The sequence below is a fragment of the Phaeodactylum tricornutum genome, chromosome 12 (assembly GCF_000150955.2).
Source record: "Phaeodactylum tricornutum CCAP 1055/1 chromosome 12, whole genome shotgun sequence".
NCBI classification, from domain to species: Eukaryota; Bacillariophyta; class Bacillariophyceae; order Surirellales; family Neidiaceae; genus Phaeodactylum; species Phaeodactylum tricornutum.
In genome coordinates, this window is record NC_011680.1 from 732941 (window position 1) to 755924 (window position 22984).

Genomic DNA, 22984 nt, shown 5'->3' on the forward strand with positions numbered 1-22984 from the left:
AGGATTCGGTTCAAATTCCCTATTTATGACTGATGTCGGTAGCAGATTCATGGGCCATGGAAGAGCGACTGAAGAGCCTCAAATCCACTTCGCACTTACAGTTAACACGAAAGCGCCGATCTGCCGCCCATCACTGTTAATGCCAAATATATTTTTCCAAGACGACGAGGAAACCATTCATTTTGAAGCTGGCCTAGGCTGGGCTCTCAGTGAGGCAATTATCTGATCTACCATCCGAAAGCGGCTGCTGAGATCAAAGGCGACACCGCTTATATTTCTTGCAAATGATCGGATGCTTGTTGCTTGACGCTTTCAGAGTCAATTATCTCAATTTCTCTTCGTATCTATGAGACGACGTGTCGGCTGTTATTTAAGACATACATTGTTCTATCTAATTCTAACCCGATGACAAAGTGACTATTGCTTTTTAAATAAAGCATAATTTTCGTCATTTACAGTAATAAGTCTGTCAACGACTTGTTGTTTGTCGCACAATGAAGAGATCATATTACAGACTTGCACATAATCAGTTAGATTTCCATAAAAAAATATTGGGTTTCCAATTTCTGGCTTGCTCGGAGAATGGAATAAGTAATTGTATATGATCAAGCAAAAATGATGCAACGATCGGCCTGTTTATATTATAGCCCTAAGGGTGCTGGCGCACGCGCGATCAAGCACATTTTCGATCGCTCATTTTTTTTCTCTGAACTCGTCCTAGCCAAAATTTCCGAGCATCGATCGAGGACTGCCTCTTCACGGTCAATGCCAGAACGTCATTTCGACTCCACAGGTATACTGACAGTGGATAACAAACAGTGTGGTCGAGATTGATATCGAGAAATTGAATCAAGAAGGTTTGATATGACTGAGATAGGCTCTGTGTTGAATAGAGTCCAAATATTGGAAAGATCTTTCGATGTGGTCCACTCTACTGGAAAGCCGCCGGTTATCCAGCCCGTCCACCCATTCAATCGACCTCGAACTGCCAACAAGAAAATAGGCTTATTGTCAAACCATGTATCAGGAAATGAAAACTCTTCGGAAGTAACAGCGGAAACGATTGAATCAGATCAAAGATCTCTGTGTACTTCAAGCAGAGCAGTTATCGAGAATCGAGACGAGTATTCCGTCGGCGAACCTCGAAACACAGTAATATGTCGAATGAGATCTGGAGTGAAAAACATCAGTCCTGGACAGAAGTGCCAAGAGAGAGAGATCGTGGTAACTCCACCTGTCTCATCCGGCAACAAGAAAACGGTCGAAATCCCAGGCAGAGTAGCGTTGCCTATGTCTTCCGCGTCGGTATCCTCTGCTTGTCAACGATCGCGTATCGCTCGTCTATATGGAATTCGATCCAGATCGCCTGCTCTGGTACGTGGCATGAAGAATTTGGAGCTAAAAAGAAATCTTGGTGCAGCCTCTGTCGTCATGGAAGAGGAGAAGGCCAGTGGTATAGGGTCCTCCTCGTCTTCCCGTTCATCTCTAAGCAATGAAGAACTTGGGACAATTGCACAGCGTGCCTTGCAGCTGTCCGTGATAGCAGCGGAAAGTAAACCAAATCGCAGAGAGAATTCCCCATTGATGCAGTTATTGAAAACGAATCGTATAAGAAAAGTTGCCTTTCACGGAAATAACAAGGCGTTTGCGATTGCTTCAGGAGTTGAGTCTTGCCATCCTCACGATGCTGGACTCATATCTCCAGTTCATCACGTGTCGAATTCTAGTGCAAAAAAGAAATTTATTCCCGGGCCGTCCAAAGAAGTCTCGTCAAAGCTTTCTCGTGCAGAACGCATTGCGGCCTTGAAACGACACAATAGGCGGATGGCACCAAGCCCTGTAAACGAGCATGCTCTCACTGAGCCTCACGATTCTTCGAAGCCGATTGAGACAACTTTCCGTCCATCATTTGGGCATCTGATGAATTTGCATACTCATATTCGACGAAATGATGGTAGCTCAACTTCATGTTCAAACACTGCTTTGCCTCTCAGAGTCCAAGGACTGAGCCAGGCAACACTTCAACGACTCTCGCCATCGCCAGAGGAATGTTCGCAAAACACCGTCCAGTCGCATGCGAAAAATGTCTTTCTCGAGGAAAATGTTCAATCGGATAGAATAGAGTCGTCGACCATATGCCGTTTTCTCGTTCGTTCTTCCGACGAAATGGTCCTTAACCATGGTACGCCTGGAACAGAACTAAACTCGGAAGCAAAGATGCCGAGGTCCCGTGTCTTGATCGAGAACAAAGAGCGCGGCTTTGTCGATACGAAGAGCGAGTCTGCTCCTTTCGTCAGCTCATGGATTCCGGAAGGGAGTTCCAAGACTGGTGCAAGAACAAGAGTAGAAAACTCCTTAGTACGAGAGAAATGTGGCGCTCAATTGTCAGAGAATAGCAGTTCTGTACCTGACCACGAAGAAGATATTTTTTCTGGTCTCGACACTTGCAGCACAGTAAGTCGAACCGGTACTCTTAGTGCTCTGTAGCTAGTCACTATGCTCACAAATGTCTATTGCACCGGCAGACTAAGAAAGCACCTGAGGTAGCGTTGCCTCCTTTGCATAGTAGAAGCTATGTAGGGAAAGCTACCGAGACTGAGATGACAGGAGTTAAATTGAAGAAAATAGCTCATGTCTCATCGGAATCTACTGCATCTATGGGGGCTGATAACACTACATCAACGGACGGCTCAGTCCACTTCTTTGAAGAAAATTCAGCTGAAAGTGGAGAATTATATGAAGGCTATCCACATTTCAGGCAGGGTGGAGTTTCTGATCACGTCCCCGCTCGCTGCTCACAGTCAGGAGGCGATTCCGCAAGCTCAACACAGAGCACTTCCACGCCGTCAGTAATATCAGGCGATAATACGCTAGCAGGAGTGGCGACAAATAATCAGGCAATAAATGGAGAGGGCGACTCGCTTTTCCTCAATTTGGGTTGTGCTATAGCAGATTCGCTCGACCACTTGTGCAAATTGACATGTAAGTAGGAGCACGTCACCATTTTGCAAGCGCGAGAATGTTAGGCTTACGTAAGTGGATGTTTGCCTTACAGACCAGGAATGCAATTTAGAAGGGACTGCGGGTCAACAAAACGACAAAAGCAAAACGAGTTTTCGGGATGAAAGGACAACATCTTCCGAGGGGTACACGGTACATTTGAACGACGCTGTGAGCACACAGAAGGGTACTGGAAACAACTACGCCACCACTAAGCTCTCTTCTAGGAATATGATCGGAGTAGATACAGCAACAGAAATTCGTGGAGCAGCTCAAACAGGGCTAGAGTGGAACAGGCGATACCTACAACCTAAGGAAGAAGCTTCCCTTGGAACTAAGGAAAAGACAGAGTCGATTTTGGTCCCGAGGAGAGAAAAGCTCGATTTTAACGAGGAAAGAAGGCAGCAAGCCCGGGTGAAGTTGCTCGGTCACGCAGCTAAGGCTGTTTCGTGGAGTGTTTTACAACCGTCAGCGCGATCAGAAGGTGATCAAGAGTGCACAGAAATACTGCTTCAGGATCCCAATACCCTTTTTCCGGCTAAAAAATCGTACCCTCTAAGAAATGCGGCATCGGAGATACCCCGGAACAACCAAACATCCCTGGCTGCATTCTCATACAGGCTTCGAAATCCAGGCATCAAAGTACTCAAACTGGGCCGGAAAAGAAAGTGGCAGAGTCGCCACTTGACTGTCTCTCGACATCCAGAAGGATCCGGCCTCGAATCCAACTGTCCAAGTGCCTTAGTTTGGCTCAAGGAGCCACCAAAAAAGGTGTCGGTCAACTTCAAGGAGGGTTATGCAGGCCGCGGAGGCTTTCTTTTTTCGAAATTGGTACACATTGACACTGGTTTCGCATCGTCAACATTCGTTCCTTCTATCCCTAAGAAATGGGAGAACGAGTTCTCACAGCTTGGCGTGGGCCTTGTGTGCTATAGCATGAGAAATGGTAGCAATAGATCGCTCATCTTTTGCTTTACAACCGAAGACGAAGCTGGACATTTCCGAACAGCTATGCAGATAGTGAAAGATGCTGCCAATTGACGAGAAATTTTGGACGAACAAGAAAAAGATGCTGTACTGAAAATGGTTCAATATTAGATAGCTCAAACAGTAACACTAAGCGTCTGCTCTTCTAAAGACACGAGGCTTGACATGTCATAGGGGGCCAATTGCTCTGACATCGCAAAAAGGCGTTACACGACATTTTCGACTTATTTTTTCTTAAGCATGGAGGAGAGGAAACCAAGGCCACTGCTCATTACGCCTCCCGAACCAGTCCCGGCAGAATTAGAAAAGTTTATTTGTTCCCTTGAGTTTTTTCCGCGTAGTTGTATCTCCTCGAGAGATCGATCAGCTTGGACGGAGAGCAGAATGAAACGTCGAGAAGATGGCAAAGGCGCCAAATGAAATAGAACCGATTCCCCTCCAAAATCTGATGTGTTATCCAATCCATGACCGTCGGTAAAAGCGTTTGCATCTGACTGTCCAAAGAGCGTTGAAGTGAACAAATCAGTTGCGCCTAGGACATAGGAATACTTCCTCGCTAGCTCCTGAGATACCGCTTCCCACTCGTCCAAACGGAATCGTGAACAGAGCTGATTCTTGTAAGAATGGATCATCGCTTCCAACAAGGCAAGTGATTTGTCGACGAGGATCTTTGCTCGGTCGTCGTAACCAAACTGATTTCGTTCGAAAAAACACAGCCTCAAGAACACTACATCAGCGTATACTTGAAGCAGAGCAGGAAGTGTGAGGGTATCCAAATCATCAAGGCTCCCATAACATGTTTGCAGTATCGACGATATGAAAGAAAGCGACTGTTGTAGAAGAGCGGCACGAACTGTACCTCGCAACGTGGCAATGGCGCCTTGAGCAACTCCAAATTTAGACGCATATTCCGATGAAGGCACCGGAGGCAAAGAGTCTGGTGGGCAGGTTGACTGATTTAAAATCGAGGCAATCTCCAAGATTGCTCCCACAACGTGTGGAGAAACATTCGTAGAATCTGGTGCATAAATTCGGCGCCACTCTTCCTCTGAAAATTCGGAACCACTGGCAAATACGTCGAAAGTACAGTCTTGATAAGCTTGTACCAGGCCTGATACGGAATATTGAGCCCACTCGTCGAAGCAATGCCCAACAATATCGTCTAGAGCTAGTTGTATCGTGCCAAGAGCACTTTGCGAACCCGTAGTGTCATGGCGCAGGCCGCGTGCTGTAAGTAAAACCAATTCATGAAGGGTGACACTGAAAGATGGACAATGCGCTGTGTGCGGGTCTTGATCCATAGCACCTCCACCAGTCTTGGTCAGCAAAAGCGTATCGCGAATCATTTCTCCTCCACGAAACGGAGTTCCAGAAAAGGCACTTTCTACAGCTTCCATGGCTTCGTCCAAAGAAATGAGGCCATCGTTGTTGTCGTCAGCCAAATCGAAGGCTGATTGCAAATCAACATAAGAAATCATTCCCATGGTATGATGAGTCGGATCGGCAGCGCTAGTGGCGTCCAGCAACGTGGGTAGAGCTGTCAAACGAAACTTCAGCAAATGACAAAGGCGCCCTACTATCAACTCCTTGGTTGCATCGATATTTTTGCGTTGCGATTTCGCGTCAAGGCTTTCGGGAACAGCAACCATGCGACGTAGTTCACAAATAAGCCTTCCCATAATTTCGGAAGTTTGAACATACAGTGATTGCTTTAAGCGACGTTCACTTTCTTCTCGTTCTTCGGCGTGCACCAACAATTCGTGCGCGTCATCACTCACCCTCAGTAGATCCTGATCAAGTTGGGTTGCAATCCTTAATGCGTTACGGTAGGCTTCATGCGGCAAAAGAGCCGACAAAGGCGGGGCATTACCGATTAAGGCTCGTAGAGTCGACACAACCTTGGCGTGTACGGATTGAAAGGCAGTGGTCAATAAAGAATGAACGAGAGACGAGAAGGTATTCGAAAAAAGGGCGCTCCAGAGCGAGAATTGGCGATCAACAGGCACGCGATTGCTAGAGTCTGTCGTCTGACTCGAGACTGAATGTACGTCGACCATACTTGCAACTGCTTCCTCCCAAGTGCAGGTTCCATTTCTGTCCAATAGTTGCCGACATTCGGAGCCGTCTGTTTTATCGTAGAGAGATTGGCGAATCTGTCCCAAGGCACTAGCTGTCGTACCCGCAATAGTGACCAGGACGGACTTTACCTTGGTCCGGATCAGTGGCAAATGCGCCGCAAGAAACTTGGAGCATTTCGCGCGTATCAATTTCGCGTCGAAGGGGGGTAGCGTTTGCACAATCTGGTCGATAGTAGAGTTGCTTTCGCCGTGCGGAGTAGGGAGCTGGCGGAGAACGAAAATCTGAAAAGGATGCAAAATGACGTCGTACTGTAAAACAAGAACAATCTTGGACAGAATTTCCTCGGCATTGTCCGTACCGACATGCGAACTTTCCATCTCCGAATCGTCAACGTTCTCATCCTTGGTGTTGACTGCCAATTGACTCAATAAGGACGCTAGCAACTTGGTTTTGGAATTAAAATACCAATCCACAAGGTACGTAGCCCTATCTTGCTGAAGCTGGGGATCAGTCAAAAGCCAATCTAAGGCAGACAAGGCTGATGCTGAGGAAACGACACCCACGTTGGGATCAAAAGATTCCTCGTCACCGTAAGATGCCGCTTGCAGCAAGTTCTGTTCCGCTATGTGTGTGATATGACGAGGCAAACTTTGCACTTGTAAAAATACCATGCGCATTTGCGTTTGCAATAGCACAAAGCCTGAATGATCTTTGACAATATCGGCTTCGATTTTCGGGAATGCTCTCGCCGAGAGACTCGGCTGGCGAGCCAACACCGTGGCGAGTGGATATTCGCTGCTTTGTGAAGCGATCAAGGCGAACAGCTGGATCAAGGTAGTGGCAGCCTGGTGTATGTCATTTCGATCCACCGCGCGGTAAACCACCCGCGGTAGAGTTGACAGATCATGTCGTAGACGAACTAAATTTGAATCTGCAGCAGTTAGCCCAGCATCCGTCTTTTCTTCGTCCTTCGAATCAGCGGTTGCGTTAGCGGAAGACAGGGAAAGCTTGTCGATTAGCCCAGGCAACGCGTGCACGAGATCGAACAACTCTTGTGAACGCTCTTTCATACGAATGACTTCGTCACTGCTGCCGACTAGTTCGCGATAACGCGACGCCAAGACGAGTCGTAGTTCGGTTCGTTTGGCTTCGGCCTCTCGTAGAGCCTGCTGGTGTACCTGTCGCATTTCGTCAATCGTCATACTTTTCGCCATGGATTGCGAATACTGCGAATTCGTGGTACCAGCGGGTGACGAGGTTGGTCGCGGCAGCGGAGGCGGCGGTAGACTACTACTCGTCGCCGCACGAAACCCGGACGTCCGCGACACGGACGAGGATGCCGCCGAAGTGACCGAAGAAGATCGAAACGACCGCGAGGGTGGTAGATCGGGAACAGATCCATCGCTACGAGATCTAGGGTAGCTCATCTTTCTGGAAAGGTACGGCTGTGCAGAGGGCGATCCGAGCCGTCCCCTTGCGAGTTTGGGTACGTTTACCGTGGATCGACTAGTACCTCTAGTAGTGCAATGGAACGGTCTTCTGCTGTTTGTGCCCAGGTCACAATATTCCCGTGCCGTGCGAACAACACCAGGCCAACACAACCCGGATGTACTATCGGGAATGAAAAACTTGACAGTCGCGGACACCATAAAGGGAACATATTTCCCCGTTATAAAGCTATCTATATATGCACTGATTGTACTGTTAGAAAGCTTGCTGACAGTGAGGTATTTCGGTGATCTCCGACCCTTGTTTAGATACCTAGATAAGGCCCTAAATATGCATAAATAACCCGGAAACTAAAGAGAAATTAAACTTGCACTGTGTCTTTAATGTCTCCGTTCTCCTTGAGATCAGCATCGCTAGCCGCACCAAACACATCCTCTACACCGCTTTCCTCTCCGCTTTCATCCGGATAATTTTCGGGAGGTATACCTTCGTCTAATCCCGCTTTGTAAGCATCATAATCATCAGCTTCCTCCATTTCCAATGCCTCATCAGCTGCCTCCTCCATTGGAATGTCTTCCTTGAACTGTCGCGCTAAATTGGTGCACTTGACAATCATACAATGAATGGAATCATGCCCTGACTCCTGCAACATGTCAAATTCTTTCATCAATCGCTGGTACACAAGGTCCAAAGTTGAATCCAAACTGTACTGTCTGCCAACATTTCCCTTGATCAAAGCCCATACAAGCTCAATTGGTTGCAGATCGCTATGATATGGTGGGGTGAACAGAACTCTATGTCCCTGCTCCTCAGCCAACCTCACACACTCAAATTTTTCATTTGCAACAATCCAGGCCTTTGTCCGGACTTTAAGCACCACAGCAGAACATTCTGCCTCCGTCTCAATACCTTTGGAATGGAGATAATCAATACACTCCTGCTTTTGCATCTTCCCACACTTTGGAACATGACTCCCATATACCTTATGATATGCTGCATTGTCCATGTGAATAAGACAAGGCTGATGCAGGTTGGGTAGGAGCTGATTTTTCCACCAAGTGACAAAGTTTTCACCATTGAATACTTTATGGTAGTCACCTTGGTCACTACCCTTCTTCTGTGGACAGAATGCCCAAATGGTTCCTGGCACCAACCCAGCCTTTTCGGATGCAAGTTCAGGAACATCAACAAAAGGATCTGGTCCCTGAATTGCGGCAGCAAAGCAGTATCGCCGACCTTTGTGCTTTGACTTTCCATGCTGGATGTCCAAGACATCCTTAGGGTCCCAAACACTCCTGTCGTTCTTGTTATAGTGCTCATGAATACAACTTTCATCCATGTACACATTGCGCAGCCTTTCCCCTTTTGGTAGTGCTTCATTGGTAAAGAGAGCTTGAACATACTCATGGCGTTTGGCAATCATTGATTGATTTGGGGCAATGTTGTTACGTCGGCCCCGCCTGTAACCATAGTCTTGCAAATATCGACGCACATTGCGAGAGGCTGTCTGGAAATCTTTCTTTACAAACACTCCCATCTTCGGATCCATTGGAATGCATAATATGCCTTCTTTAATAAAGAAATCCAGCACTTCACGTCCCGTTACTAGTTTCTGAAGTTTCCGTTCCCCTCGAACAAACTCACGGACGGCAATCGAAACGCTCTTTGTTCGGGGGATCCGACTTGATTTTGCGCCACTATTTCCGCCTCTCCCTTGACCATCCAATCCACTAGCATAAACAGAGCGGTGTAGGATGTACCCTGACATGATTTTAGTGTAAACCTTTGGTGAAACGCCAAGCATACGGCACACGGTATTTCGAACTTCAGGAGCGGGTGTGTTCTTACACTTATTTTTGGATTTTTTCAGGAGATATTCCTTCTGGAACCTAAGACTGGCCACAATGATACGCGCCGAGGTATTTCGATCGTAGTCTATGCCCTGGAGTAGCAAGGAAGCTTCTCTTTCCATAGGCAAAAGTACCTCAAGTGTGCTTGGCATCAGGGCCCTTGTCTGATTGGACGCCTTTGGAGACTTCGACCGGACCGATTTTGCCGCGCGTTCTGGCCCAATGTCTTCCAGTGCATGCTTTTTAGTGCATCCGTCAGATTCTGTGTATTCGTCTTCCTCTCCCAAGGAGAAATCTTCATCCGAGTCCACCATGGTGAGTTTTATTATTTTGGCGAGTTTGGCGATTTCGGGTCGAAAAACACTCGTGACTGCAGTCACGAGTTGGCAAAAACACTCATGACTGCAGTCACGAGTGACGAAAAAAAATGAGAAAATTCGGTATTTGGGATGAGCAGGGGTGAAATTTTCGCTATTTGGGAAAAATCACACTGTTTCTAAGTGTTTTTATTCTCGCGGGAAATACTTTCTAAGTAATCTTTTTAGTTAAGAAAAACCCCTTATCCTATGTTAGATCACAAGGATTGTTTTCATGTGGTCATCCCTTCACATTCACAGTTAGATGCCTCCAATGGTGAGGACTCGGGGCTGGCATTGACCCATGCAAACGATTACTAACTTCCAACCAACAAAAGTCAGAAACACAACTACTATGAAGCTAGAAATTGTTGGCCTTGCTGTCTTGGATGACAAACGTAGTATAGAAAATTACTTGCTGCCAAAGTACATTGCAAGTGTGTCATATGTCCGTCACTCTGGACCGTCGGCATTTGGATGTCACGTCGCACTTCATCCCTTCAATGCGGAGTTTGGTGCAGAGCGGGTACCTATTGCCGTTGTAGATTGCATCCAGAGTGGGCCCCACACGACGCGCTTTCGGACAGCGGAAGGCTGTAATGGCGCTGCCCTTGTTTGGAGAGCCTCCGCCCACAGACAGCTTGTTGATTGTCAACTACTCCTTTGACACGCACGCGTTGGAAACCTTGGACATTACTGTCCCCAGTAACGTGACGTTTGTTGCGCTCCTGACCGCCCTTGAGGATTTGTATTCTGATTTTTGACGACGGCATACCGGTGACAAAAGGTACAGCACTGAACGTATTGACCGGTAATACGCACATGATTCCCTTCTAGCAGGAGCGAACCAAACGCCAAGGCTTCGGCAGTGTCCCATTTGATACCTTCGCCATTTCCCGACGCGCCTTAAAGATTTTGGCCATTTGATGGTACAATTTAAAATTAGCTGGAACCGTTCCGGCTCGGATTCCTATCTTGCGCAAAGTCCATCCCATTGCCGGTAGGACGAATACGACTAATCTGCGACGGCCCTTTGAAACCAGTCCACCTGGAGCTCAACCAATCCGTCTCCTTTTCCACATACATCTTGGAAGCTTCCAATCCTTCTCGTAGCTTTCCAGCGTAAAGTCACGGATCTCTTAACATCTTCTTTGGATAAGGTTCCTTCTTCAATCAATCCTTTTTCGAAAATATCCAGGGTTGGTGGGTGTTGAGAGATTTCCTTATAGAGTTTGGGTTGTGCAAAGGCCGGCTGATCCAATTTGTTGGGACCATTACAACGGTAGCAGACCATCTCGATAATGACATCCATGCCCCAGTCGTGATGCCATTCGACGGCTGTCTCGAGTGCCGTCGATACTGCTAGGGGATCGTCGCCGTTGCAGTGAAAGGTGGGGCAATTGAAGGCCTTGCCCAACTCCGACGAGTAGGGCACTGAGAGCGAATGTAGGGGGTTGGTGGTGAAGCCAATCTGATTGTTGATGATGACGTGAATGGTTCCACCGACATCAAAATCGGGCACCTCGGCCATTTGCATGGTCTCGTAGACTACCCCTTGCCCGGCAAAGGCGGCGTCTCCGTGCAATAGGATTGGTAAAACGTTACGATATCTTCTTCTGGCTGACGGCCTTGGCAACATGCCCGGACAGCGAGAACATAATTTTTTTTTAGAATGCACTGTGCCGGACCGAGTGCTTGCTCATTCGCAGCTTTGCCCGAGAACAACGGCTCGTGGGGTTCTTCGTTGTCCGAAATCTCTTCGGCGGCTTGCGAGTAAAAGCTGATCCCAACAAACCCCTTTGTGACAGGATGAATTCGTGCTGATCCCCCTTACTGTCAAAGCCTAGCGTTGCTTTCTGCACTTTCTCCGTTTTGTCGCCGCTGTCCAATATCTCAGCCAGTGTTGTACTTCACGTCGTGAACAAGAAAGAGTTGGCTGCTGGGTGGAGAGTCAAAAATTTCATGGAAGGAACTGGTGAATTGAATCTAAATGGCTATGCATAGTATATGGGGTTGTTCTTAATTGAAATATTTACTTAGAAAGTATTTCCCGCGAGAATAAAAACACTTAGAAACAGTGTGATTTTTCCCAAATAGCGAAAATTTCACCCCTGCTCATCCCAAATACCGAATTTTCTCAAATAAAATTTTGGACTACAATAACTCATCCTCTATTAGAAGCTGAAAGTTCCACTAAAGTCCTACTACAAACTTCGAATCGAGGTTTAGTGTCTGGTTGGAGCAATAGAGTGAAATAGAGCTTTCCGGGAAAGATATGATCATATGTTCCCTTTATGGTGTCCGCGCCTGTGAACTACTCGAACTATGGACACTAGATGTGAAGAGTTAATGATGCCTTTAGGCTCCAATTCTACAAATAAGTCCCATATTGATTGTGAGATCCCATTCTTAGGAACGACTGTAACATAGCGCCAACGAAACCTTTCCTTACGCGTAAAGTAAAATTGAAAGCGACAAGCAGAAAGTGACCATAGTTAACTGTAAACTTTGCCAAAGCTCCATCTAGTTTCATTCTGCATCGGATAAACGTCCTGATCATCCCTCTACACTTCGACGGCTCTCGGCACCAGCGCGTAACAATGCATCGGCGAAAATTTCCGCCTCAGCCTTTGCCAAATTTCCGCTCGCCATACGGGCCAACTCCTTTCGGCGAGCGATGCCCTCCACAGTCAATGCCTTGACGCCATTGTAACCCTTTTCCTTCGTTTTATCACCAACGGATTGGATAACAATGTGCAGATCTGCCGTGGCCGCAACCGATGCGCTATGCGTAATGCAAAATACTTGACTCGATTGCGACGACTGAATAGCTAACATGTTGGCAACGGCGACCGCTGCATTTCCACCAACGTGTGCATCAATCTCATCATAAATGACCGCCACCGGAGACTGTTTCGAGAAACGTTGTTCCATGTCATCGTCACTTTCGTCCCCCGCAGCCGCCGCATTGGAAGCACTACCGTCGATCATAGCACCAATCGAACCAGGCAACGCACATTCTATCGCGAGCAAAATTCTTGCCTTCTCTCCCGAACTTGCCGTTGTGTGAATTGGAGATCGTCTAGGGACCACGCGGTTCGCATTAGTTCCGGTAGCATTTGCGGACGACAATGCCGAAACGAGCCAAAAGTCAACCTCATTCGTGCCGAGAACTGATCCTGTCCCGTAGGCAGACGGCTCGTCACATCGTCGAACCTCACTGACTTCTACTTGCAGCGCCATCCCTTCCATCCCCAAGCAAGGTAAACGGTCGGTCACGACTTCTGACAATCGCTCTGCCACTCGTCGTCGTTCGATAGTCAACAACTCGCAGGCGTCCCGAAATGAAACAAACGCTTGTGCTTCTTGCTCGATCGAAGCCGGCAGTAGTTGCAATGCTTCCACGTTCCCATTTCGCTCGTTCTGCAATGCTTTGTGGCACGATGGTAACGTTGTCGGAGCTATCCCGTGCTTGCGTGCCAACGTGTTCCATTCCAACAAGAGGCCGTCGACAGCCTCAACCGAACACGGACAAGTTTGGCGACACTCCTCCAAGCGATTCAAGAAGTTTGATTCCATAAAGCGAGAGCAGTTCAGGAGGGTAGATTCAACACTATTCAGAAGCTCATGGGATTCTTCAGCTGCTTGTGATATCTTTGAATTGGGTGATTCTTCTGATTGGGCAGCGTCGAAAAGTAGCTTACGAGCGCGCTCTAAACTCGACATGGTCGATTCAGAACGCGACATCGACGACAAAGTTTCAATAGCGTCATACGCTGCCACAATTTGGTTGTCTGCGTCTCTTATTGCGTCTCGTAGCATTACGATGCAATCATACAGTCGAGACGAAAATATATTTGGCCTTCTCGAGCCATTTTCCATCCAGGTCGCCGTGGCCAACTCTGCACGGGCAGTTTCCAAGGCTGACCCATTGGAATCCTGTAAACCCGACGCAAACTTACAAAACGACATCACACGAGATTCAAAGGCATCGATTTCGTCAATCCAATGTGTTAGTAGTTCCACGTCGTTCAGAGAGTCGGACGTATAAGATGTTGGCAGCACACGGCTAGCAAGTTCTGCTTCTAGGACCTCCCGTTCCCGACGGCAGACCCGGTACTTTGCTTTCGACTGAGTCATATAGGTTTTTACTTGCGGCTTTACCGCGGTATCAAGAATGGCCATGAGGGATGTCGTCTTCACCAAAGCATTTGCTGCTATCCCAGCATCGACTGTCGCTAGCAGAGGACCCGCGACGGTAGCCAAAGCTTTGAGCGTCACGCTTTGGCCATTGATTGAACAAGCAGACTTTAATCGCAGCTTCGCTCTTTCTGATGTTGCTAGCGACGTTGCTAGCGACCGTCGGAGACATAGAATTCCGCAGGAAGAATTAGTTGCGGCAGAGAATAACAAGGAAGAGTTCACTCCAAGTCGTTCCAGGGTAGCTTTGGTAGCACCAAGGTGCGGATCCGTCAACAAAAGATCCATTTCAACCACAGTCGTTACACCTCCACTATACAACGTGGAATCTTCATGCGGTTCAAAAGTGGCGACAAGCGATGGCGTCGCCTTGCCTCCGCATAACAAATTGACAACCTTACCCACAAGCAGCGACTTTCCCGACCCTGTTTCCCCGGTAACCGCTACTAAGTTTTGCCCCGGAGCAATATTTATGCAAACACTTCCCTGCTTCGCGTCGTGGTCGCGAGCCCCCGCTAAATTCGTTGATCGAATGGAGACAATTTGACTCTTAGGGGGGGAAACAGCCGTATCTTCCGATACTGGTTGCGAAAGGAAGGGTTTGGGTCGTGTGTGCGGCGACTTTAAATACCCAAGCACTTGCAGTCTTTTCGATTGTGAAAATAAAGTTGGTTGAAAGCCCTGCGCGCATAAAAGAGCAACAGCGAAGATAAAGGCACACTCACGAAATCGTAAAACATGGACACTCCGAAATGACGATCGCCAAAAGATCTCTGCGAAACCTATCCTCCAATTCATGACTCATGGCAACGGGCAGCACAAAATGCTACACACGCGAGGCCCGTCTTTAAGGACACTGGTGTAGATTCTAGTAACGAAGCTGAGGACGGGTCGTTGTCAGGGGTGGTAAAACGGCCGAAATCTACTTTCTCATGGCCCGCTTCGCTGCTTAGAATCAACTGTGACATAGAACAACCCCTACCCCCACCCCAGTCTAACTGTCGAATGAAAGAGTTTCAGGGTTTCACTATCGGAATACGATCACAGGCAACGAATTTACCGGTATTCACAATCTCTCACGAAGTAGCACGCAGAACAAACAGTTAATCGTACGCCTTTCTGACTGTGAACTACCCATATTGATTCACAATGTGACCTAGCTTTCGCCAAGCGTGGAAAAGAAATTGGTGTTGTTTTCTAGCTCTGAGTCTAGATGATGGAAGGGTTTAACCTGACTTATGAATCAGGATCGGAAATCGTTCAAAAACGAATCGTAGTCCATGGCGTGTTGCGGCTGTATACGATGTGGCCAAATTTCTAAGAGTCGCTGATTGAAATAAGTGCAATTGAGTTTATAGAAAACCGTTCTCTTCAATTTTTCTATCACCGTGCCATCGCATCCAACCAAGCCGGGATCCAGTCACCAAATGTCATCAAATCGTATTTTGAAAAACCGAAGCAGCACTCTTTTTCAACGCAGCCAGCGGGTACACTAACAGACTTCAGTCGTACGTCGAAAGGCCATGGTTGATTTTTTGAACCACCAGTAATTATCCTTGGCTTGCTGGAATCGTGCAGTCAATTTTTGGTCTAGAACATATCCAAGCTGTTCAATCACTTTGATGATATAATCATTGGAGTGGTTGTTGACATGGCCATATCCTCCTTGGCCAAGAACACCCCAACTCAATATTATTCCTTTGCAATTGTGTCGATGCAGATTCCGTAGGACCATACCTTCGTATTTACTAGGCACATGCTCTCCCACCTCAAGTGACAAAACCCAATCCGCCTTGGGTAGTCCCAAAGGAATGGTCAGATCAAAGTATTCCAGGTAGTCGTTGGTATAATTAACAGCATTACCAGCCCCATCATACGCATAGTACTGTAGATCAGGATGCCGCTCGGTCAAGGCCAACTTGTACTGTCCTACACCTGCACCAAAGTCGACTATTGATCTTACGTCTTCGTCTCGAATCAGCTTGTCAATTTCATCGACGAGACGCTTTGCTGGAGGAACATGATGGAATGGTACAAGAAAGCTGCCATTAGCCGTAGTCATTTTTTCCCCTTTAGGATTTGGTGTAAGACACCATCCACCTCGGGCTTGAGTAACCTCCTTCACCTGACAGTCGCCTTCCGCCTCTAATCGTCTTTTGTTCAACAAAGCACGTGAGTGCGGAATAAGCACATCGCTGTGATCATCCATAAAGTGTACGGAGTCTTGGATGTCCTCCACTGTGTACCACTGCGGGCAGTCTCGAGGGGTTGGAACGCCAGGACACCCACAAAGACTGCATTTATCGGTTCCACCGTAAGAGTCGGGTCCGAGCAAACGTGCATTGATCCAATCAAATTCGATCTGTATCAGGTTTTGGTTTGCTGCCAAAGGTGTCTGCGGCAACGTCAGAAAGTCCCAGTTATTCCCTGAGGAACTGTGCGTTGCCGGAGAATCCTTTGCTCGGTCAATCGACTCATCGAACAATATGGGAAATTTAAAGGCCCATAAGCACAGTACTAGCACCGCAGCAATGATGCGTAGCATACGTCCACCCGAGGGTCTTTTGCTACGACCTCCCATTCTGAGACGCGGCCAAAGTTGCCGATCCCTTGCCAGTGTCCTCGATCTAGAAATTATTGCAGCATTTTGGGCCTCGAGAGTGCGAGGCCAACCTATAACGCTTTCCTCGGTTCGTTGCTCGTACGTAGTATGACAATAGAAAAGCTACATGGAAATCGACTTTGGAAATCATTTACAGGTGAGGTTATGGTCCACTGGTATACAGAGTCCTGGCACGATCAAGCAGTTCGCGGATGTGCACTTTCATATTCAATATTCACGCATCCGAGCTTACCACTACCATGTCTTGGGGAAACAGCAAAAGCGTTCACGTGACACATGACACGTTGACTTCACGGCGGAACAACGGCGGCTGCCACTGCCGGCGATAGGCCACTCTCTTGACGAGTGACCCAGTCGGTGCGGTGCAGTCGACAAAAAGTCTGAGCTGAGCCCGGGGCAGGAAAAGTAAACTGCACGAAGTTGAATCTCGAATTGATGATGGCTCCGTTGATGTCAGCAGCAACCAAACTATGGACATGCTTTTCAGTAGCAGCCAAACACTATCCTTTTGCTGTCAACAGCATCACGGGTTGTTCCCTGTGTGCCGGTTCCGATGCTATGGCGCAGTATGTCGAGCGGTATCGTTTGGTCGCCAACCTACCGAAGACGGCTCAATCCAGAAGAGTCGATTGCTATTCAGTCGGCTACCATTGGTTTGATAAGCGAAGATTTGCATCAGCTGGATTAATCGGTGTTTTTGTCAACGGATTAGTGTATCCAAGAGCTTACGCCAAACTCGATTCAATATGGGCCGGTGTCGGTTTTTCATCCGTTCTGCAAAAATCGCTTGTGGAACTCGCTACAGTCGGTATTTTTGTCAACACCGTCAGTATGACATCAAGAGGACTTCTGGGGGGAAGAGATCGCGATGACGTCGTAAAGCACGTGTGTCAAGAACTGCCGACGATAACAGTGAATGATGTTCGAGTTTGGCTACCATACAATCTATTTGCCTTCACATTTATTCCAGCGCACATTAGACCATCAACCACGGCATTAATGGAAGCAATCTGGCAAACATATATCAGCCTCCGCTCCAATAATTACGCGAATGGGCTCCCTCAGGACACAAATATGCTTGAAGCCTAGCGAAAGCCGAGCACAAATCTAGAGCCTCATTTCAAGGCAGCTTATCCCAAGAAATACTTTGTTAGTTTACGCTTACTGTTCTTGTATCCGCTCAATTGCAATCTTACAGTTAGTACGAACTGTCTGTTGATCTTGAATACAACATCCTTTTCCCTTAGAATCCGGTCAGAACCGAAAACACTCTCGTTAACGCTGCAGTGCGAGGGTCAAGACTAGACGACAAAATTGCGCACGGAATGCGGCCAATGTCCTTTCAACTAAAAACCTCATCTGAAGAACATTTTCGACTCGTATTTGTCTAATTCGTTCGAATATTTGCTTTAACTACCTGCACTGACAGTGAGGTAGTACTCATGCAAGGGAGAATGCTTATCAGAGAAATTATTTGGCAGCGCTTCTATATAAAAATCATATCCTTATTCGTGCGCATGCCGTCGCAGGCTCTACTCATAGACCCAAGGCTGAGAAGCGCTCTCCCAGTCGCAAACGCCTTCTGGAAACCATAGGGCGATTTCAGCATTCGCGGACTCAACGGCATCACTTCCGTGGCAAATGTTTCTGCCGACCTCTGCAAAGAAATGAATGAGTTTTTTTTCTTGTTTCTGACTGCGACAAAGCAAGCTAGCTTATAATCCGACATCGCCAAAGCGAGACTTACCGATGCAAAAGTCACCTCGAATGGTTCCCATCGCGGATTCGCTGGGCATGGTGGCACCCAGCATTTTGCGTCCTTCTTTGACAGCTCCTTTTCCCTCCCAGACCATGGCACAGACAGGGCCAGAAGTCATGTACGCAATAAGACCAGGAAAGAATTTCTTGTCCTTTAAGTCTTCGTAGTGCTTCTCAAGGTGCTCTTTGCCCGGGGCAGTTAGCTTCATGGCAACGAGCTTGAAACCTTTGGCCTCGAAGCGCTTGATGATTTCTCCGATAAGCCCACGCTGGACGCCGTCAGGCTTGATCATGATATCTGCACATTAGTGGTGGCAAAGAAGATGAGATACCACAAAACACTGTTGCAGTGACCAGGCAAAAGGCGAAGATAACCTTGTCTACTTGGTTGGACGAGGAATGAAAATGAAACCGCATCCCCTCGCTAATCTAATCCCAGTCAATTCGCCCCTATCTTCCCTGTCCTTTCGCTAGACTTACAAGTGCGCTCCATGGTAAGTTTCGTTGGTAGCTTACGGTTTTTTTATAGAATCTGTTCACTGGGCCGTTGCCAATTACGGTCACTACTAGTAAATATTGGAGGACTAAAGATTCACGGTTGGCGTATCTCGCTAAATTTTGTACTCATAACCGAAAAGCTCGTGTCCCCCTTTACATAGTGTTAGGGCGGTTGGACCCCCTTATCGAATTTTTACCTGGTTTTGTAGGATCGATCTAACAAAGCAATCGTTTCTAACAGAACACGCGCGATGGATAAGTTTAAATGACCAAGCAAACGGAAAATGCCGATTGACTTTAATGTAAACTCCTTCAGACCATTTGCCGTGACGTGAAAACCTGAAATGAGCTCTATCATGTGAAGTTATAGAATTATTGACAGATCGCAGTAACTCGCTACAGAAGATCTAACAGGATCATTTCGACGTCACTGTAATGAGCTTCGTTATCAGCAATCGAAGCTTCATCACAGTAGAGACTCTTTCCAGCAAACAACAAGCTTTCTGCGAATTTTAACTGTCGAAGCAACGCTAGTATTTGATCTGCTTGACTACTTCCAAGAGCCTGTAGCTTGGTCTGAAACGGCTTGTGAGCAAAAAAACTTTCACAAGAGACCCAGTTACTCGAATATTGCAACTCACCATGATTCTTGGATAGTAGGCGATCCTAGGCTTTGAATTTTTCGGGCGTTTCAGTGCGGGTTGTTCCTCTGATTGGCATTGCTTTTCAGATCGCCGTTTGTGCCCTCCAGCGTGTGACAGGGAGCGGGAGACAGAGAATGCATTTCCCAACGATTGAAAGGAAATCGCGCGACCCATTCCAGGTGCGCTGGGCTGCTGATTTGGTGTTGAAGGTGCTGCCATACCGCGGGCAGGCGTCGACGTTACCTCGTGATGCAGACCATCGCAGTCATGAAGCACGACATTCGGTGGCGAGAAATAGTACTGATGTAGATGCCAAAGTTCGGCGTTGTTGAAAGGAATTCGCCCAACCTCTGATAGTGAACGAAAGTGCAACCTTAGCCAGCGTAAATTGCGACTACGTCGCTCGGAATTCTCATAAGTTTCCTGAACGGATAGTGTATGCGCCGAAGAAGGCAGTGTATCGGTGCCGTCCATCTTCGACTTTCCTCCTTCCCATTCGCTCAATTCGTCCTCGTTCACGAAGGAACATTTTGGGATCTCAAGGGTTCCTGATAGACTTCGTTCCAACAAAGCAGTATCCGAAGGATCGACCGAGGGGCGTTCCGAAATTGGTTTCTCGTACATTTCCGTCTGAAATAGAGTTTGAAGCGCAGTTCCCAGCGAAGCAAAAGCGACTTTGGCAGCTGCCGCAACCGCCGCTGGAGGCGCTGGTCCACGGGGAATATCGCCTTTTCCAACGTTTCCGCGTCCGGCTTTAATTGCCCACTGGCGCCACATAAGCCGGAAAAAACCCAACACCTGGTCGTTCGACCAAACCTCCGGCAACCGTGGCACTCCCAGGGTGACGGCAATGGCTGTAGCAGAAGCAAAACATAAGTAAGATGAACTCAAAACGGCTCGTGAGTAAAAAAGATTTCAAAAACGTACGCGCAAGAGGGAAGCCTGTCAGCAATCGTAAAGGTGCACTTTGGTTGGAAACAATTCCGGCAACGATGTGTCGCTGAGCAGAATACCCCGCGTGAGAATTGTCGAAGTAAACCGCTTGCAACGAAGTGTTGTACGCCAACGCATACGATACAGCCTTGGAAGAATTTTGATCGATGTGTATTCCAGCAAGCCCGAGTGAAATTAGCGAACTGTTCTCGGATACATTCTTCATCAAAGCTTTGATCCCGGCGCTCGTCACGGCGTTACACCCAATATCAAGTGATTGCAGTGGAATTGATGTCAGAACAACCGCACAAAGCTGTGCGCCCCGATCTCGTAGTCGGTTATTGTCCAGCTTTATTTTCTTCAACGTAGTCGATCCCCATATAGAGTTCATTAAATTCTCAACACCTTGACACGTGATTTGATTGAAAGAAAGTACTAGCTCTTCCAAGGGTAGCCTTTTGTTTTGTGTCAGAGCTTGCGACATCAATAGAATATCTTGATCGTCAAGATTGTTATTTGATACGCAAAGCGAGCGCAGGGCAGTATTTGTCACAAGCATTCCCGGTATCGCAGCGAATCCTCCAGATGCTATCAGAACTGTTCCTAACTGCAAATCAACAATGCTGTGAATTTCAGTTGACCCCGTCAACGCAGCCTCCGTCTCAGCTATTCGTGAATCTCGATTGGCGATTGCACCAGCAACGGCCTGCACACCCATAGATCCAATTCGGTTCGCCGACATGTGCAATCGCGACAAGCCAGTGCCATGTAAAATTGCACCGGCAATAGAAAGCGCCCCCCGCTCTCCAATCTGATTTCCACTAAGGTCTATTGCACGCAATACGTAGTTCCCGGCCATAGCGTGTACTGCCAGCGCCTCGCACCCCACATCGCCTATCTCGTTGAAAGCCAGATCTACTACCGACAAATGCTTGTGATGTACCCCGTTTTGACAGAATGCCATTGCGAGAATAGTAGTCCCTTCGTCGCAAAATTCATTGTAAGCAAGCTTCAAAACAGATAGCTGTGGACTGTGAGTGATTGCCTCCTTTAAGAGGAACGCGTGAGAGACATCGAGACCCCTTCGAGACAGGTCGATCTGTACGACAAGAGAGCTAGTGAGTAAAAACAGTTTTTGAAATACACAGACATTACTGAAAAGCACGTACTATCGATAGACGACCTTGGGGTATGGCTTCTCGCAAACGAGAGAACAAGACCCTGCTCTTCCGCTGTGATAAAAGAGCTGATTCAAATTCATCGTCGATTTCTGCCTCAGCATTTTTCTCGTGTTGCGGCTTGCTGGGAGTACTGTCTGCCATCGGAAGAGATTGCGCAAGGTAGCTTTCCTCCGAAAAAACGCTTGCTCGCTTCAATGCAGTTCCCGGTTCAGAAATCTCCGTCACAGTACAAGTGTTCGCTACAGAAGCATCCGACGGCGGCGAAGCTATCGAGCTCGGTACCGAAACTTCCGCCAGCGGAAAATGTTGTGATGAGCGTATTCGCCGAGTCGTTTTCTCAATCGCGCTGATTGTGAGACCTACATTGGAGCTACACTCCGAAGAGGACATTGAAGAATGGGCGCAGCTACTGTCGGTGCCATCCGTGATTCGTAGGGGGGCATCTACATTCGGTTCGGCCTCTTTGGATTTGTTCTTTGGGAGTTTTTGCCCTTGCTGCTGCTGCCGCTGTTGTTGTTGGCCACAATCATTCTCAGTGAAGGTTTGCCGTCTTGGCTCGGTCGAGGTACGGTCGCAGTCGCTCGTACTTCTGTTCATCCCGCTGGATACCTGCACTAATTCCGTCGACGACGGATGTAAAACGAGACAGCTTTCCGTCCTACTACTCATCGAGCCGCTTCTCTCCGCAGCCCGCTATCTCGCAGTCAAACGGTGACGAAAGCTCGGGCGTCTGGTTGTCCTTCAATATGTTTCCAAATCCAGCAAGTGCTTGTTGCTGACCACCTGACTGTGAGATAGCTGCGTAAGTAGCTGGCGCTAGGACGATGACCCTAACGACGGACTTGAAGTCGAAGAAACGCAAATAGAACTAATTTCACTGGTCGATTCCAGCGCAAGCGGGCAATGTCGCATCTACCGAAACTTTCGGCAGCAGCAATTCTGGTGTGCAGGGCTCTCCGCCCGTCACAACGTGGTGGTGATCGATGTCCTATTGCGGCCACGATTGATTGGCCAGACTTCAGATGACGCGGTTTACTGTTGAAGCATTATGACGTGTCGCACAAGTGGACCTTTATTAATTTTTGTAGGATATACAGAAGACAGCAGACGTGCCTAACTGTAAGAATGTGTAAGGTACCTCCGAACAAAGAAATCAACATATAAAGAAAAAATTGTTTTATTTATTGAAAAGAATAGCCGTAGCCGTGAAACCTCTCTCTTATGATTTTGAATGATCGGAATTTGGATGATTTCCCGAAGGACAGAACATAAATGGCCTGATGGGTACCGCTGAATATCCTTTCTTCGGCCATTCACGTTGACTGTCCGACATCATAGTTCGGGCACAGAAACCCTTTTCAAGCATCAATTTCTACATAAATAGTCTATCAGTTTGATGAGTGATATGCGGTATAATCGATGTAAT

General features: G+C 47.6%; 8 protein-coding genes across 8 annotated transcripts; 1 reads left to right on the plus strand and 7 right to left on the minus strand.

The window, feature by feature from the left end:
- Positions 1–799: 799 nt before the first annotated feature.
- Positions 800–4041, plus strand: PHATRDRAFT_47183 (predicted protein; the record flags this gene model as incomplete). The annotated part of the gene is made up of 4 exons (XM_002181220.1): positions 800–1374; positions 1421–2454; positions 2526–2982; positions 3056–4041. The coding sequence occupies exons 1-4, from the start codon at positions 1158–1160 to the stop codon at positions 4039–4041; spliced, it is 2694 nt and encodes an 897-aa protein (XP_002181256.1). The 5' UTR covers positions 800–1157.
- Positions 4042–4071: 30 nt separating this feature from the next.
- PHATRDRAFT_47184 (predicted protein) lies at positions 4072–7715 on the minus strand (the record flags this gene model as incomplete). Its single annotated transcript, XM_002181396.1, has 1 exon — positions 4072–7715. One exon carries the CDS (start codon positions 7713–7715, stop codon positions 4212–4214), a length of 3504 nt encoding a protein of 1167 aa, XP_002181432.1. The 3' UTR covers positions 4072–4211.
- A 161-nt stretch (positions 7716–7876) lies between these two features.
- PHATRDRAFT_47185 (predicted protein) lies at positions 7877–9679 on the minus strand (the record flags this gene model as incomplete). The annotated part of the gene is made up of 1 exon (XM_002181397.1): positions 7877–9679. The coding sequence occupies one exon, from the start codon at positions 9677–9679 to the stop codon at positions 7877–7879; it is 1803 nt and encodes a 600-aa protein (XP_002181433.1).
- Positions 9680–10736: 1057 nt separating this feature from the next.
- PHATRDRAFT_37328 (predicted protein) lies at positions 10737–11360 on the minus strand (the record flags this gene model as incomplete). Its single annotated transcript, XM_002181398.1, has 1 exon — positions 10737–11360. One exon carries the CDS (start codon positions 11358–11360, stop codon positions 10737–10739), a length of 624 nt encoding a protein of 207 aa, XP_002181434.1.
- Positions 11361–12144: 784 nt separating this feature from the next.
- PHATRDRAFT_47186 (predicted protein) lies at positions 12145–14719 on the minus strand (the record flags this gene model as incomplete). Its single annotated transcript, XM_002181399.1, has 1 exon — positions 12145–14719. The coding sequence occupies one exon, from the start codon at positions 14717–14719 to the stop codon at positions 12278–12280; it is 2442 nt and encodes an 813-aa protein (XP_002181435.1). The 3' UTR covers positions 12145–12277.
- Positions 14720–15255: 536 nt separating this feature from the next.
- PHATRDRAFT_47187 (predicted protein) lies at positions 15256–16502 on the minus strand (the record flags this gene model as incomplete). Its single annotated transcript, XM_002181400.1, has 1 exon — positions 15256–16502. One exon carries the CDS (start codon positions 16500–16502, stop codon positions 15414–15416), a length of 1089 nt encoding a protein of 362 aa, XP_002181436.1. The 3' UTR covers positions 15256–15413.
- Positions 16503–18076: 1574 nt separating this feature from the next.
- NDK2 (nucleoside diphosphate kinase 2) lies at positions 18077–18795 on the minus strand (the record flags this gene model as incomplete). The annotated part of the gene is made up of 3 exons (XM_002181401.1): positions 18077–18201; positions 18292–18600; positions 18783–18795. 3 exons carry the CDS (start codon positions 18793–18795, stop codon positions 18077–18079), a joined length of 447 nt encoding a protein of 148 aa, XP_002181437.1.
- Positions 18796–19152: 357 nt separating this feature from the next.
- On the minus strand, positions 19153–22172 carry PHATRDRAFT_47188 (predicted protein). The gene is made up of 4 exons (XM_002181402.1): positions 21547–22172; positions 20372–21476; positions 19442–20298; positions 19153–19376 (listed from the first exon to the last, which is right to left on the minus strand). The coding sequence occupies exons 1-4, from the start codon at positions 22153–22155 to the stop codon at positions 19197–19199; spliced, it is 2751 nt and encodes a 916-aa protein (XP_002181438.1). The 5' UTR covers positions 22156–22172; the 3' UTR covers positions 19153–19196.
- Positions 22173–22984: the final 812 nt, after the last annotated feature.

Excerpts from the sequence above, each read along its gene's own strand:
- PHATRDRAFT_47188 (XM_002181402.1), bottom strand. The coding sequence starts at position 22,155 with ATGAACAGAAGTACGAGCGACTGCGACCGTACCTCGACCGAGCCAAGA. Across the intron at positions 21,477-21,546 it reads CCCAAGGTCGTCTATCGATA|ATCGACCTGTCTCGAAGGGG; the intron begins GTACGTGCTTTT and ends CTTGTCGTACAG. Across the intron at positions 19,377-19,441 it reads CCTACTATCCAAGAATCATG|ACCAAGCTACAGGCTCTTGG; the intron begins GTGAGTTGCAAT and ends AAGCCGTTTCAG.